Genomic DNA, 16,998 nt, shown 5'->3' on the forward strand with positions numbered 1-16,998 from the left:
GCTCTTTCTTTCTCTTTTCTTTCTCTCTCTCTCTCTCTTTCTTTTTTTTTCTTTCTTTCTGTCAGTCCTGGGGCTTGAACTTAGGGCCTGGACGCTATCCCTGAGCTTTTCTGCTCCAGGCTAATGCTACCACTTTGAGCCACAGTTCCACTTGCAGTTTGGGGGAAGTACACTGGAGATAAAGACTCTCAAGGACATTCCTGCCTGGGCTGGCTTTGAACCATCATCCTCAGGTCTCAGCCTCCTGAGTAGCTAGGATTACAGGTGTGAGCCACCAGAGCTCAGCTTCTATTTTGCTTTTTTAAGTTATTTTTCAGAGAGAATCTCCCATGTATGTCTAGGCTGCCCTCAGACCGCAATCCTGCACTATGCCTTCCTCAGTTCTGGAATTGCGTGTGGACCACGGCCAGCCGCGGCTGTGTCTTTGGAATGACCAATTCCCCCACTGACCAGGGCTGGCCAAACAAGCCCCCATCTCTGCTGTTGCCTGACACCTCAACCCTCCACCAAGCAACTCTGCCTTCAACTGTCATGGTAAGGGTCCCTCTGCCACAATGGTAAGTATAGACAGAACGGTTTGAGTATGGCGCTGGTGGCTCACACTTGTAACCCGAGCTACTCAAGGCTGAGATCTGAGGATCGTGCTTTGAAGCCAGCCTGGGCAACGTATCTCACTTTTTAGAGGAACTGGAAATATAAACAGGCCAAGCCCCTTGGAGCTGTCTTGAACCTTGAGTCTCAACGTTCTCAGGCTAGACTACTACCCTGGGCTGCCAGGCCCGAGCTCACCACCCTTGCCCCAAATGCCCCAGGTCTGGGACTTGGGTCCTTCTCCCCCCCCCCCCGCCCCGCAACACCCTTCGTGGCCCTCCCTCCCTGGACTTTCACTTCTCCTCTGCGTTTCCCCCAGCCAGTTTTAGCAGACTCAGGCCAGCTTCTCGTTAGCACTTACCGAAAATGGGGCTAAATATAGAGGGCCCAAGGACTGCCCCTCACCCCTTCTGGCCCCACTTGGCCTGTCCCCTGGGTCCTCTGCCTCCACAGCCTGCCTCCATCAAGAGCCGGGAGCCCCTGTGGGCAGGGCTGGTGCTGCTGGGAAGCTCAGTGGGGGCAGCTGGCCCAGCCCCTGGCCTCCCCAGCAACAGCACCTCACATGCCCTCAGCCTCCCCAGCTGTTCCCATGGCCTCACGGCCTCACGGGAGTGAGCACTTCTTAGCGATCAGGAGGAAAGGATGGAAGTATGGGCAGCAGCAACCACACGAGAGGTGGCCCTGGCTGTGCTGATGACAGGCAAGAGATGCTACACAGTGCCCATATCACAGCTACAGCCACAGCCTGCACACATGAGACATCACACACACACACACAGAGCCAACACACATGAGACACAGCACGTACAGCCAGCACACATGAGACATCACACACACACACACACACACAGAGCCAGCACACATGAGACATCACACACACACACACACACACACAGAGCCAGCATACATGAGACACAGCACGTACAGCCAGCACACGAGATATCACACACACACACAGACACACAAACACAGAGCCAGCACACATGAGACACAGCACATACAGCCAGCACACATGAGACATCACACACACACACACACACACACACACAGCCAGCACACATGAGACACAGCACATACAGCCAGCACACATGAGACACAGCACGTACAGCCAGCACACGAGATATCACACACACACAGACACACAAACACAGAGCCAGCACACATGAGACACAGCACATACAGCCAGCACACATGAGACATCACACACACACACACACACACAGAGCCAGCACACATGAGATATCACACACACACGAGACACAGCACACACATACACATACACAGCCAGCACACATGAGACAGCACACACACAGCCAGCCAGCATACATGAGACACAGCACACACACACACGCACAGCCAGCATGCATGAGACACAGCACACACACACAGCCAGCACACATGAGACACAGCACACACACACACACAGCCAGCACACATGACACACAGCACACACACACACACACAGCCAGCACACATGACACACAGCACACACACACAACCAGCACACATGACACACAGCACACACACACACGCACAGCCAGCACACATGAGACACAATACACACACACACAGCCAGCACACATGACACACAGCACACACACACACATGCACAGCCAGCACACAAGACACAGAACACACACACACACACACACACACACACAGAGCACACACACACATACACAGCCAGCACACGAGACACAGCACACACACACATGCACAGCCAGCACACAAGACACAGCACACACACATACACACAGCACACATGACACAACATACATACACACAAGCCAACACACATGAGACAGCACACGCATATACACATACACAGCCAGCACACGAGACACAGCACACACATATACACACAGCCAGCACACATGAGACACAGCACACATACACAGCCAGCACACATGAGACAACATACACACACATGCCAACACACATGAGACACAGCATACATATACAGCCAACACACATGAGACACAGCGCACACATATACACACAGCCAGCACACATGAGACACAGCACACACACACATGCACAGCCAACACATGAGACACAGCACACACACACATGCCAACACACAGCCAGCACACATGAGACACAGCATACATACACAGCCAGCACACATGAGACACAACACACACACATGCCAACACACATGAGACACAGCACACACACACACATACACAGCCAGCACTCGAGACACAGCACACACATATACACACAGCCAGCACACATGAGACACAGCATACACACACATGCACAGCCAGCACACATGAGACACAGCATACACACACATGCACAGCCAGCACGAGACACAGCGCACATACACGCGCAGCCAGCACACATGAGACATAACACACACATGCACAGCCAGCACACATGACACACAGCACACACACACACACACACACACACAGCCAGTACACACGAGGCACAGGCACACACAAGAGACCAGGAAGAAATGTGCATGGGTCTGCAGATGAGAAAGATACATGCTCAAGTGGGAAGCCATGGGGAGGTATGAAAACACACACACAGATGTGTGCACACATGCCTGTGCTTTACACACTCACAGCCAGAGTCACACACTCAGACATGCACATACGCACTCTGAGTCATGCACACACATGTACACAATGACCAGGGAAGACCCCTAAGACGGTTCATTCATGTGGAGCCTGAGACCGGGCATGGCAAGTGATCCGCCCAAGGTCGCACAAATTAGTTGGTGTCCTCACAATGTATTGATTCGAATCTATACCACATATTGATCCATGGTCCAGCAGGGAAAACACATACCAGTCCTCCCAGGTAGGGCTGTTGAGTGAGAAACCCCAAGTCAAGGATCCACCCTCCTCCCTGGTACCCATGAGCTCTCACCTGACCTCAGCCAAGCTAGCAGAGGAGCACACACCAAATGTGTGCAGACACCCTGATCTCCTGTCTGTGCTGTTTATAGAGACCCACACACGTATACACAGCTGCCTCAAGGAGTGATCACATACCACCCTGCAGCGCCTTCATCCCCACCACCTTCACATTCCAGCTCAGACACCCCTTCCTCCAGGAAGCCCCCCCCCCGGCATCACACTAGCTGAACTGGATGTCTTATGGGTGTCCACAATCCCTGGAGCCCCTCTCACCCCATCTCTGAGCACTCTGGAGATCACTGGTGACAGGTCTGCCTTCTCCATAGAACTTGGGGTGCCAGAAGGACAGACCTAAAGTTGCATTTCTCAGTCATCTTTCCATACCCCGCACAGAACTGCACAGTAACCACACATTGCTGAAGGACTGCAGGGGTGCTGCTGTCCGCTGGTGCATACACAGGATGCACCCCAAGCCAGGACTCACACTCAGACACCTCCCCACAGTCATGCCTGATAGCCACAGACAAAGCAGAAATGGAGTACTAAGTGCTTGCATGTTCTGATACTTGGCTAAGCATGTAACACAGGTATGTTCATTGACATTGCTGAGGGCTAATGCTCCCTAGAAACAGAGACACACATTCTACTCAACGAGACAACAAACATGTCACCTTGTCCGATGCTGGGCACCTAGCATTCACTCAGCCAATGGACATTGGCGGAGGCTACATGGAATAAACTTACAAACAAACATAATGAAATTTCAGCCAGGTGTTGGTGGCTCACACTTGAAATCCTAGCTAATCAGGAGGCTGAGATCTGAGGATTGTGGTTCAAAGCCAGCCTGGACAGGAAGGTCCATGAGGCTCTTATCTCCAATAAACTACTGCCCCAAAAGCTGGAAGTAGAGCAGTGGCTCAAGTTGTAGATCACCAGCCTTGAGCAAAAAGAAGCTTAGATACCTGAGTTCAGGCCCCAGAACCAACAAAAAAGAAAGAAAGAAAGAAATAGAAAGAAATTCCAGACAGTAATAAATGGCAAGAAAAAAAAGATAGAACAGAGTGGGGGGACCAAGAGGGACAGGATAAATACTAGCTTGCATGGAAACGTCATGGAAGATCTACCTGAGGAGACGACACTGAGGTAAACAAAGGCAGCCAAGAAGTCACTGCCATCCCTACAGTACCACACACGACAGACCCCGAACTGGCTTCTACCCAAGCACACAACAGCCACTCAGAGGATGCAGAATGACTGCACACATATACACACGTGCACACACACACCATACACAGATACACATGTGCACACCACACACACACACACACACACACACACACACACACACACACACACACTCAAAAAAAGAATGATAGCACTCAGGCTCAGCAACTTGGTCTTCTAAGCCCTTGGCACCTCTCTGAAGGATAATCCATGTTGTCTGGTGCACGGTTCTCCACCTAATGTCCTGCCTGGTTCCCTCCCTCCCTCCCTGCCCGCAACCCCTGGGAACAGGGTAGCGACATGGGGAGACAGGTTGGAAACTTCTAGTGCCTGATGTGAAAGGGAGCAAAGATGAGGGCAAGATGGGGCGATGTGGGAGAAGGGGTGTTTCTGAAGCAAGGTGCTGAAGGACAAGGGAGACGGCTGAGCATGAGGGGCAGGGAAGGCTGGCAGGAGGGGCCAGCGGAGCAAACCCCAATGTGCTGCCTGTCTACACCCCACCACAGGTGCACAGGCACCAGCCCCTTACCTGGAGCCCCCATGCTGGAGTGAACCATGCTGCCAGCCCCGCCAGGGCTGGGGAACAACTGTGTCATCTCCCCGCCCTCTCTGAGGGGGCCAGCCCTCCCTGCCGGAAGTCACTCAAGGAGGAAACCACAGAGCTGGTCCTCCCCCTTCGGAAATACTCCAGCCCACAGACCAGCCCCAGCAGCAGAGAGGACCCCAGATCAGGCAGGTGTGTTAGAGTTGGGGGGCTAGTGGAATAGAAGACAAGCAGGCTTGAAGAGGTGACTCCTGCAACCACCCCACACCTCCACCAGGAGGTGCCAGCAGCTGTGGTCGTGGCTGTCTCTCCTACCACCCTGTGGGCACACACACCTGGACTGGAGCACTGGATCTGGGAGAGAAGGTGGGCCCGGGGGCCCGGACGGTAGCAATAGCAATGAAACACTGGCTGGCAGGTTTATCGGGGAGAGCTTTCCCACCACGAGCAGGGCCACTCACACTTCACAGGTGTCTTGTTGAGAAGCAAGCATTGTTATTTGCTCCACTTTACACATGAAAAGACAAGAGGATGGGAAGTGGAAAGAGTAATTTTTCTCAAAGACCCAGAGCCAAGAAGCACTGAAGCCAAAAGAAGCAGGAGCAGAGGGAGAGGATCAAGCCTTGCACCTATCTGCAATGTAGGTAAGGTGTCTTCCGCCAAGGCTGGAAGGTGTTATTCCACACCTGTAGGCAGTGACAGCACGGGAGAGAGTCGGATCTCTGGCCTGGGACGGTGAGCAATCTGCCAGAGGGTGAACTGGGCGCCCCCATGGCGTGTGTGGAGTCCTCTGGCTGCTAGCGGGAGTGGGGGGACCCTGCGCGCAGCGGCGCTCCTCCACTGGCACTTCCCTCGGTGCTCGCCAGAGGGCAGCAACGCTCAGCTGACGGGCCGGAGGGCGGGGCCCCTCCCTCGGCGCCCCTCCCCCCCCCCCCCCCCCCCCCCCCGGCGCACACCTGCGAGGGTCACACAAAGGCGCCGGACTCCGGGCGCGCGGGCGCACGGTGCCCGCAGACAAAGGCACGCCCAAGCCTGCTGCCCTCACCGCTCCTTGTGGGCCCTGGGGCTGCCGAACGCTGTGGTCCCCCGCACCGAGGGGCCCTCCAAGCACGCGTGTGCGCGCGGATGTGTAGGTTCGCACGCGCACTCGGCTGCCTCTGCCCGCCGGCACAGGCCCCCTCCCGGCCCCCTTAGGTGGACCCCTGGGCACGAACGCCATGTGCAACTATTGCCCGCCCAGGCCTGGCCGTGCGTGCCCAGCGGCGCGTGTGTGTCCACCTGCGCAGAACATTCGAGGCAAACATGACACGAGTCCTCGCGTCCATCTGTGAGCCACCATGCGCTGCAGACACACCCCGGGAGGCAGGGGGGCCAGACACGAATGAACCCTGTGTTTTGTGGGGGCACCCCCGAGTTATGCGGAGCCCTAGACGCGCGGCTCCACTCCAGGACAGGGCGGTGTTGCGGTGGCCGCTTCACTGATGACATCTGCGGGCCGCAGGACCACGCACACCAGGCGTTCTGTGGCACCCCGGTGGCAGTGGCTTCAGGCCCTGAAGAAGCGGCATGTGCCCAGTAAGCTCTTGCTTTTTATTTAGGGTTTCTGTTTCCGGAGTTTGGAGAGAGGGGTCAGAGGATATGGAGAGGAGGCAGAACCAGGCTGCTGCCCCCTCTCCACCCCAGCCCATTGGCATCACCCACCGGGAGAACATACTTTGGCTATGACTTCAGACCAGCCTCTGAAGGGAAACAAGAGGGGATCGCCCAGTCGACTGGTGAAACGCCCCTGCTCTGACCCTCTCCCTCGCTGGCCTGCCTCAGACCAGGTGAAGCGATCAGGGGGAAGGAGGATGGGCCTGTAGGAGAAAGCGTGGTGGGGCGCAGGGTGGGCCGGGCCTGACAGCTGGGAATGGATGGGCCCAGGCCGAGGCTGATGGAGGCCTCTCTGCCAAGGAGGCCCGGAGCCAGGCTGAGCAAACCAGGTAGGGCCCAGGTTTGGGGGGAGCAGTGGGGGCCACTCCAGGTGTATGGGGGGCTGCCAGGAGGCGGCACAGGGGAGGCCAGGCTGGGCTCAGGGCTGAGCGGTAATTAAAGGAGACGTAGGGGGCTCCCCAGGGCCAGCGGGGCTGGTAACTGACACGCGGGCCCCATTGCTCCGCTCATATTTCTCGCCAGATCGATACGTTTGACTCCCGACAAGACAATAATCGCTTGTACGCGGCCGGCGAGTCGATCAAATACATTATTAGAGCGAGGTCCCCTGGGGGCCCGCCGGGGAGTAGTGGGGGGGGAGCAGCCAGCCCACCGGGGACAGTAGAGCAAGGTTCTTTACCCCTCAAGCCCCCACCCACCCTGGCCTCTTCCCCAGGGCCACCCCCAGGGACCTTCTCCACGGCTCACCACCCCAGTCTTTCCCAGGACTCCTGGGGCACCCCAGCTGCAGCCCTAGCGCTGCCCCATCGGGTCCTTCTGGGTGCTGCCCTCATCTGTGGGAGCTCAGGGAGGGCCCTCAGGCCTCTAGCCTGGGGGAGATGGGGAGACACAGCTGACCCAAGTCTGTGTCTGGGCCAGGAGGTGAAATTGGACCCAAGATTCGTAAGCACCCATTTTCCCCCCACCGCCCCCCACCTTCTGCACCTTAGTGTCAGCAGAGCCCAGGGCAAGTAGCCTTAGGTTGGGGGGAGAAAAGCTGGCCTAGGGACCTAACTAAGCGGAAAAGCAGGAGGGTGCTAGGGATGGTAGACAAGCGCACAGATGTGTGGTTGGTCGTGCCACAAACTATGCAGTCCCCCAAGCCCTCAAATGCTTTGTTTGTTTGTTTGTTTGTTTGTTTGTTTGCTGTGGGTCCTGGGGCTGGAATTCAGGATATGGGTGCTATCTCTGAGCTTTTTTTTTTTTTTTTTGCTCAAGGCCAGCACTCTATCACTTGAGCCCCAGCATCACTTCTGGCTTACTTATTTTCTTATTTTGGTAGATAAGAGTCTCATGGACGTTCCTACCCAGGCTGGCTTTGAACCAGAATCCTCAGATGTCAGCCTCCTGAGTAGGATTACAAGCATGAGCCACTGGCACCCAGCTTCAAGTACCTTTTTAGCCAAGCCCAGGCTCAGCCCTAGCCAGCCTCTAGGACATGGCTGGCCTGCTTCTTAACCACTTCCCAAACTCAAACCTATCTTTGTTCCCATGCCACTGCCTCCCCGCTCCTGGGGACTTCAACAGCCCCGAGTCAAAGTCAAGTTCTATTGAGAAACAGTCAATGGTCAAGGACTTTCAAAATTTCCTCCTCCTCCTCCTCCTCCTCCTCCTCCTCCTCCTCCTCCTCCTCCTCCTCCTCCTCCTCCTCCTCCTCTTCCTCCTCCTCCTCCTCCTCTTCCTCCTCCTCCTCCTCCTCCTCCTCTTCCTCCTCTTCCTTGTCCCCCTCCTCCTCCTTTTCCTCCTCTGTAGTGGTAGTAGCAGCAGAAGCAGCAGTAACACATCACTATCTGTTCTGTGGCAGGGTTTGTTATTCCATTTTACTGATGATTTGATGTTCAGAGAGGTAAAGTCACCTGCCCCAAGTTGCACAGCATGTGAGTAGAGGAGTCAGGATTTAAATCCAGTTCTGTCCTCTCCACAGCTTACTCTGTGTCTATACTGCCATGGGCCTCCCTTTCCGGGCTCTCCATTGCCCAGTGGACATGGGGTAGCTGCTCTCTCTTACTGGGAACGCTGCATTGCCCTACAGCCCACAGCCTTCACAGCTGATGGTCAGCAAGGCACTGTCAGCTCCTGTCTGTGACTGAGCCAACCCTTCCCCAGTTTCTTCCATCTAAACACTTCCCCTGGGAGCCGAGGCACCCAGAGATAGACTAGGATTCAAGTGGCTGTCAGGCAGCTTGTGGTTTGCCGGGCACACTGGGTCATGTCTACAATCCTGGCTAATTTGGAGACAGAGGTGGAGAGATCACAGATTGGAGGATAGCCTGGAAAACATTAGCCAGAGGAGGAGGGAAGGAGCTGGAGGTCAGAGGGAGAAAGCTGGAGGAAATCAGATCCATAGATGGGGTAACAATCCATCAACAAGGATGCAAAATGTGCTCTACGTGTCTCTAGTAGGCTGAGAAAACAAGGGGTGAAAGCAAAAGGAAGAAGTGGCTTTTGCCTTCATAAAGCTTTTCTTTTGGAAGAGAGTGTCTAAAATTTGAAGTTCTAAATTGGAAAAATATTTCCCTCCCTATCTCCCTCCTTCTCTTCCTTCCTCCCTTCCTTCCTTGTGGTAGTACTGGAGTTTGAACTCAGGGCCTTGCAGTTAGTAGGTGGAAGCTCTTTCACTTGACCACACCCCTGACCCTTTTATGTTTCCATTATTTTTCTTTGTTTCTGGACACCAATCCTCATAACTTCTGTCTCCTGAGTAACTAGGACTACAGAGGTGCACCACTACACCCAGGCCTAGAAAAACACTTTTAAGGAATACTTTCAAGAAAAACGCATATGTAAAATGGAAGGTGTCCTAAGGAAAGCTGTCCTAAAGAGGTGGCATTTATACAGCAATTCAGCACAGCATTCAGGCAAAAGACATATGGGATGGCACTCCAGACAGTGGGAACAGAGGAGGCTGTGGTCATTCTGGGAGGGGACAAGAAGTCTGTACAGCTTGAACAGTGTGAAGGAGGAAGGTAAGGCCAAGGAGTGCAGAGCCAAAGAACAGGGCCTTGCAGGCCCTGCACTAACACTTTTAGGACAGGAAGCATGGCTAGTTCATGAGTTCAAACTCCAGTACTGTCAGGAGAGAGGTGGGGGGAGAGGTCATGGCAGGAAGAAATCTGAGCCTTGAGGCTAGAAGTGGAAGGCTTCTGACAGATTTTTGAATGAGGAAGGTCCTTTGGGGCTGGTGTAAGGACAGAATCATGGGGTGATACTGGAGGCAGGATGGCCATAGAGGGGGGGCTGGGACAGTGCCCTGGGTACTAAAGAGGATGGAGACATGAGAATGAAGATGAGCACAGAAATTCAAGCAAGAAGGCCTGAGGTGGGCAGATGTCAAGCCATCTCCGATAGACAGTGGTAAGAGGAGTAGGTCTGGGGGGAAACTGGAAGATGTGTCTTGGACGCAACTCGGCCTACAGACCAGGCAACTGGCAGGTGCTTTATAAATTCCTACTGACCCATACACTCCTCATCGTAGCTGCCTACCACCAGCGGTTTCCCAAATCCACCAGAATTTTTAGTTCACCTCCAGCAAGAAGAGAAACTCTGTGCTGTGGCTTAAAGAAGAGAAAAGATAAGAGGGCTGAAGTCCTCTATATGCTCTAGGACTCCATTTCCCCATCTCAGAGTGGAGTGTGAGGTGGGCTGGAGGAGAGCTCTAAGACTTCTTCCAGCACTGAAGTTCTATGGCTTGACAGACAGACACAAGAACAAGCAGGACGGATGGATGGATGATGCAGCTGAGGGACAGTGTGCAAGTGAGAGAGCAGGCAGGGACTGCAGCTTCTCTGCAGGAGGCCTGGCGCAGGCCTCCACCTCCCACTACCACCTTCGCGTCAGGGTGAGGGTAGGCAGACCCAGAGTTGTGCTGCCCCGAAGCCCAGCTCACCCTGGCTTGTGTGTGTCTCCCCCAGACAGGATCCTTGGTACCCATCCCCACCTTCCTCAGTCTCCAAAGGAGCAGGCATCCGTTGCTGGACCTTCTGCTCTCCATTCAGGTGCCCCAACATCTCCCACTGTGCCCAGACTTTGCAGAGTGCCAGCAACCTTCCGCTCTTCACTAGCTCTGACCACCCTCTTCCCCTCCCCAAGTTGTGTACAGCCGGAGTCTACAGGCCCATCCCTGTGCAGGGAGCTGTCCAACGGCTGAAATGTATCTTCCTCTATTCAACCCATATTCTGGATCCATCCAGAGCTTTCCAGGGGACTCCTTGATTTCCCTGAGCCATGGTCTCCAGGGCCCTACTGGACATCTCCTCCCCCACACAAGCACCACACTGGAGGATGCCAAGTACCTTCGCCATCCCCCTCTTGAATACTGCCAGTCCTTGCCAGGCCTCCTTCGGGAAGCCCCCCCCCCCTCCAACTCCTCTCCATTACCTACTCCTATTTTCTTACCACATCCTATACTATGAAGAAATAGGACTAGAAATAGGGCTAAAATATGATGTTTTGACTGGAATTTTACTGCTGGATGGAATTTTACCATCTAAAATATAAGCTCTCTGAACTGGCGTCCTTTCCCATTTTGTTCACTGTAGTAGTCCTAGGACATTAGCAGTACCAGGCACACAGTCGGATGTCGGTGGCTCACGCCTGTAATCCTAGCTACTTAGGAAGCTGAGATCTGAGGATCGTGGTTCAAAGCCAGCCTGGGCAGGAAAGTCCTCTTCTCTCCAATAAGCCACTCAGAAAACTGGAAGTGGTGCTGTGGCTCAAGTGGTAGAGCATTTGCCTTGAGCTGAAGAGCTAAGGGACATCGCCCAGGCCAAGAGTTCAAGCCCCACAACCAACCAAAAAGAAAAAAAAATCAGAAACAACCTTGCTGTCTCCAACAGGACAGCAGCTAAGTAAATTATAGTATATCCATATTTGGGAATCCTACATAGCCGTGAATAAGTCTATGGAAATGAATATATAAACTTCTCTAGGAACTACTGAGAGAAAAAAAGTAATTCACTGAACAATTTACAAACATTCGTATTACTTATGCAAAACATCCAAATCATGACACATTTTCTTTATTTTTTAAAAATTCTGCTACTAGGGCTCGAACTCCGGCTCTTGTCAGCTCTTTTGCGTTTGGCACTTTATTATTTGAGCCACAACTCCAATCCAGACTTTTGGAACTGTTTTTGTTTTTGTGCTGGTACCAGGATTTGAGCTCAGGATCTGAGCTTTGCTTCTTAGCCGGCAGTTTGAAACCAGCTTAAGCAATATAGCAAAATGCTATATTAAAAAAGAATACGCAGCCAGGCACTGTTGGCTCACTCCTATAATCCTAGTTACTCAGGAGGCTGAAATATGAGGACTGCAGTTCAAAGCCAGCCAGGGCAGGGAAGCCCGTGAGACTCTTCTCTCCAGTGAACCACCTGAAAACCAAAAATGGAGCTCTGGCTCAAAGTGGTAGAGCCCTAGCTTTGAGCAGAAAAAGTCAAGAACAATGCTCAGGCCCTGAGTTCAAGTGCCATGACCAACCAAAAAATAAAGTAAGTAAAAAATTGAAAGGGAAAAAAACGGGGGGAAGCAGAGACTGAAGGATCCCATTTTGAGATCACGTCAAGCAGAAAAAAACAAAGTTCACAAGGCTCCATCTCTACCAGTGACTGTGCGCAGTGGCACAGGCCTGCCATCCCAGCACTGTGGGGATGCACACATAGGAGGATTAAGTCCAGGCCAGGCAACAAGTGTGAGGCCCCGAGTTCAATCTCCAGGAATAATAAACAACCAGAATATATTACATGATGGAAAAGTCAACAAACAAGCATCTCGGCTGGGAAGGTGGCTCAGTGGTAGAGTGCTTGCCTTGCATGCTCGAGACCCTGGGTTCAATTCCTCAGTACCATATAAGCAAAAAGAAAAAAAGCCAGAAGTGGCGCTGTGGCTCAAGTGGTAGAGCACTAGCCTTGAGCTGAAGAGCTGAGGGACAGCGCCCAGGCCCAGAGTTCAGGCCCCACGACAGGACCCAAAAAACAAACAAACAAAAAAAAAAAACAAGCATCTCAAAGGTAAGGACTGTGGTAACTTCCAGCAAGGAGAAAGGGGTATGCTGGGGAAGGGACATTGAGTATGTGTTGGGGGACTCATGGGTGCTGGGTGCTATCAGCACCTCCACCCAATTCACAATGATTCACTGAAGTGACAGTTACATCTGGTCCACTTCTGCAGACAGAGGCTGGTTCTTTCTCATGGAGGATGGGTTACCATCTCTTTTATCTCTGTTTCCCAGAAAGAAACCGGGTGTGCCCCGATGGCTGCCAGCACTCAGAGGGGCCAAAGCCGCTGTCCAGGGTACTAGTGAAACCCAACCTGAGAGGACAAGAAGGAGGCTGGCTGAGCGAGCCACTTCAAGAGTCCTATTGGAAAGGCTTCCCTGGACCTGCCTTGTGACCAGGCTGGACTGCCCTCTGCTACTTGGCTCTCCCAGCCCCTGCTTACTCCCTTCCATACTTGGTGGCTTTTTGTTCTTACAGCCTGAGGCCAAGCTCCTCTTCACAGCAAGAGCTTTCCTCTTTTGTGGGGGGTGGGGGTGGAGGTGATGCTGTTCCTGAGGCTTAAACTCAGGGCCTAGACACTGTCCCTGAGCTTCTTTTGCTCAAGGCTAGCACTCTACCACTTGAGCCACAGCACCGCTCCCAGCTTTTTCTGTTTATGTGCTACTGAGGAACTAAACTTCATGCATGCTAGGCAAGCACTCTACCACTAAGCCACATTCCCAGACCATTTCTAGCATTTTCTGAGAAGCTTATTGGCCATCAGAGCCTCATGAATTTTTCTGCTCAGGCTGGCTTTGAACCATGAGCCTCAGATCTCAGCCTCGCGAGTAGCTAGGATTACAGGCGAGAGACACCGGCACCCAGCTGTTCAGTCATTTTATTTATTTTTAATACCATATTAAGATAAAGCTGACACTCAACATTCAAATTAGAACTGATGACTGTTCACGGATGTGTCCTCTGCCTGCAACATACTCAGTACCTACTTGCTAAAGAGAAAGTGGACAGGAAAAGAGCATGGCTCAAGTGGTAGAGCACCTGCTTAGCAAGTATGAAGACCTGAGCTCAAGCTCCAGTACAGCCACAAAAAGGAAAAGATGATGATGATGACGATGATGACGATGATAATGAAAGACAATTACCTCCATTCACTGACAAAAAATATCATGTGAGATGTGATTATGACCAAGACCAGGAAACTGAGGCTTGGAGAGGAGCAACTGCTTGTCTTTGGGGTACTGGTGAGTCTATGGCAGAGCCAGGGTTTGAAGCCCTTGCACCCAGGAAGTCACATTTCCCAGGCACCTCCCTAGCTGTGGGCCTTTCACAGACATTCCTGGGTTGAACCAATAAGCAAGACCAGCTGCAGTGGTCGGGTCTGAGCAGTAGTCCTGGCTCTGCTGTTCACTGGCTACTGAACCTAGGTGAGCCACTAGATTTCTCTGAGCCTCAGTGTCCCCATCTGGAAAGCAGGACAGTGATTAAAAAAAAAAAAACCAAAAACCTACACTTAGGGTGGCTGGGGTCTGCTTAGCACATGGAAAGCAGCCAGGGATGACAGGAGAGTAGAGAGTGGCCACTCAGTCAGGGAGGACCTCTTGGGGGAGAGGTGCCAGGAGTCAGATGGAGAGGAACTCCCAAATCTGTACCCAGCTAGTAAAGCAGGAAGAGGGGAGGACTCAGTGTGCCTAGGGGTGGCTTTCAGGAGGCCAGGGTGGAAAAGAAACCGCTGCTTCAGGAGAAGTGCTCCCAGGTCTCTACCTGCCCTCTCCATCCCTCACTTTGTTCTGGATTTCCCCAGCCTTGGCCAGAATCCCACTTCCTGAGCCAATCCTGCCTCCTTCATTCCTGACCCAGGGCTGGGCCCTGGGCCTCTTGCCCATGTCTTGGCCTCACCACACAGTGACCCCAAAGGATCTTCCTGTCCCCTGTCAGCAAGGCCCTTTACTGACTGGACAACTGCGATCTGAAGGAGTTCTAAACTTGTAAGTGGTGAAAGGTTAGAACTGCTGGAGGTATGAGTGAGCATGTGACGTGGACAGGTACAAACGTCTACAAATTGCCTTATCTTTTCCATGAACAACCTCATCCCAGGAGTGGGAGAGACCTCTCAGAGTTCCTTGCTCCCTTGTGCAGCCACAGCTGGGAGGATGAGGTAGGGGAGTGCGGGCAAAGCCCTGGGGAGAGTTCTGTTGGTGAGGGCGGAGGGTGGTGGGTGGGGTCGCCCAGTCCTAGATGAGGGTAGCCTCTCGGCAGAGACCTGGAGTCACCTTGGAGGTCCAAGAGTCTCCCATCTGTCAGCTCCTCAGTTTAACCTGGAGATATCTGAGTCCCCTGCTCTCCCCCCCACCCCACCCTGCCTGGCCCATCTGAGACCACCTTTCTCTCTCTCTCCTCACCTACTGGCTAGTGGCTTCTTATGGTGGAATTCTCCCTCTCTCCATCACTCATGCCACAGCTACAGCTTAAGCCTCGTCCATGTGGCAAACACCGAACTAGGAACCAGTAACCCCACAACCACCACCCCAGGGAATGGATAGTGGAGGTGGGGGCTAGGGTCTTTTTTTTTTGGTCCGGTTGTGGGGCCTGAACTCTGGGCCTGGGCGCTGTCCCTCAGCTCTTCAGCTCAAGGCTAGCGCTCTACCACTTGAGCCACAGCGCCACTTCCGGCTTTTTGCTTATGTGGTGCTGAGGAATCGAACCCAGGGCCTCAGGCATGCAAGGCAAGCACTCTACCACTGAGCCACCTTCCCAGCCCGGGGCTGGGGTCTTGAACGCATCCCTCACAAGGCCTTTAAGTGTGGGGCTGCCAAGTCACTCCTCTGCCCAGACTGAGGAAAAACTTTGGCATTCGGGGTCTGACTCTGTGCTTTATGTTCCCCAGGCACAAAGGGGATGTGAACACACAGGCTTGAAGCTGAGATTCTGGGGTGACAATGGCGGATAACTGTGTTCCCCAGAGTAAGGATCCTCCCCAGAAGTGGAAAGAACTCAGGGCCTTCAAAGCACACCATTTTCCAGGTGTTGCGGGGAGCCGAGGTTTAGCACAGGCAAGTGACTTGAGCAGCGCCACACAGCCGTTTGTGGCAGATGCATGGACCATCCCTCTCAGACAGCTCCCCCATCCCCACCCCGGGCACAAACCTCTAACCTCCCAGACTGACAGGAGAGGGGCTTAAGACCCTTCCTCTGTTTATTTTTACAGCCATGGGACAGAGGGAGAATCAAGAGGTGTAGTGGGACAGGACTGTGGGGAACAGACAAGGACTGAGGGAAAACCCTGGAGCACAGAAGAGAGGAGTAGAGGGGGAAAAAAAAACACACACACACAAAAACAACCAGGGCCTCAAAAGCGGGAATGAAGAAGTGTATGGAGGTTTTTAAGTCCCTGGGGGGAGAGGCAGCAATAAAGGAGAGAGTCAGAGTCAAACAGAGAGAGGCAGAAAGATGCAGAAAAAGAGAGGCAGAGACCGAGGAGAACAGAAAGAGACAAAGAGAAAAGGAGAGGAGAGAAAGGAGGAGGGAGGAAGACAAGGCACTGGAGGTGTTGCGGTGGGCCTTCTGTAAATCGCTCCCCCGCCGCCCTCTCCTCAGCCCCTCACAACAGTGCTCCTTCAGGGTGTTGTCCCTCAGCCTGGGCAGAGCTCGCCCTGAGACGGGGAGGGGTGGCAACTTTCAGCCTCATCTGGGTTTCTCTCTTTACCCAACTGCCTCCCAGAGGAAAGGACCAAGTTGGCTGTGCTGGGGGACGGAGGGGCAGGGCTCGCGTACCCCCCAAGGTGCCTGGCTGCTAATGCCCCACCTGTTCTTGTCCCTGTCCCTGGCTGGTGGCCGCTGCTGCCCCTGACACTGGCCAATACTTCTCTCAACCTGTGGCCGTCGTCTTACTACTCCCTACCCCAATCCCTCCTGAACCCCCCTTCCTGCTTGTCTCTGTGCCCCCTAAAACCACTCATCTGGAACCCACCTTTCTGCTCCCTTATGGGTTTGGGGTTAGGGAGGGGAGGACAGTGCTAGGTGGGGGAGAAGGGCTTGGCAAATGGCTGGCATGGATAAGGGGGAAGTGGAGGGGGTCTTGGTG

General features: G+C 53.5%; 1 protein-coding gene and 1 long non-coding RNA gene across 8 annotated transcripts in view; one reads left to right on the forward strand and one right to left on the reverse strand.

Moving 5' to 3' along the window:
* The window catches only part of LOC138811236 (POU domain, class 2, transcription factor 2), an 81,327-nt gene that overhangs the window by 25,295 nt on the left and 39,034 nt on the right, over positions 1 to 16,998 (reverse strand). For 6 of the 7 annotated variants that reach the window (XM_069998937.1, XM_069998932.1, XM_069998933.1 and 3 more), the window contains exon 1: positions 5,218 to 5,297. The exons of the other annotated variant lie outside the window; for it this stretch is intronic. In XM_069998937.1, coding sequence (XP_069855038.1) covers positions 5,218 to 5,284 — 67 coding nt within the window. In that variant the 5' untranslated portion in view covers positions 5,285 to 5,297. Of the gene's footprint in view, positions 1 to 5,217; positions 5,298 to 16,998 lie in introns of those variants that run through there. 7 annotated transcript variants of the gene reach the window in all.
* On the forward strand, positions 5,447 to 14,514 carry LOC138811238 (uncharacterized). The gene is made up of 3 exons (XR_011367340.1): positions 5,447 to 5,876; positions 6,831 to 7,058; positions 13,151 to 14,514. It is a non-coding gene; the product is annotated as an uncharacterized lncRNA (long non-coding RNA).

This window comes from Dipodomys merriami, unplaced genomic scaffold, assembly GCF_024711535.1.
Source record: "Dipodomys merriami isolate MVZ:Mamm:240054 unplaced genomic scaffold, mDipMer1.0.p SCAF_52, whole genome shotgun sequence".
Lineage (NCBI taxonomy): Eukaryota > Metazoa > Chordata > Mammalia > Rodentia > Heteromyidae > Dipodomys > Dipodomys merriami.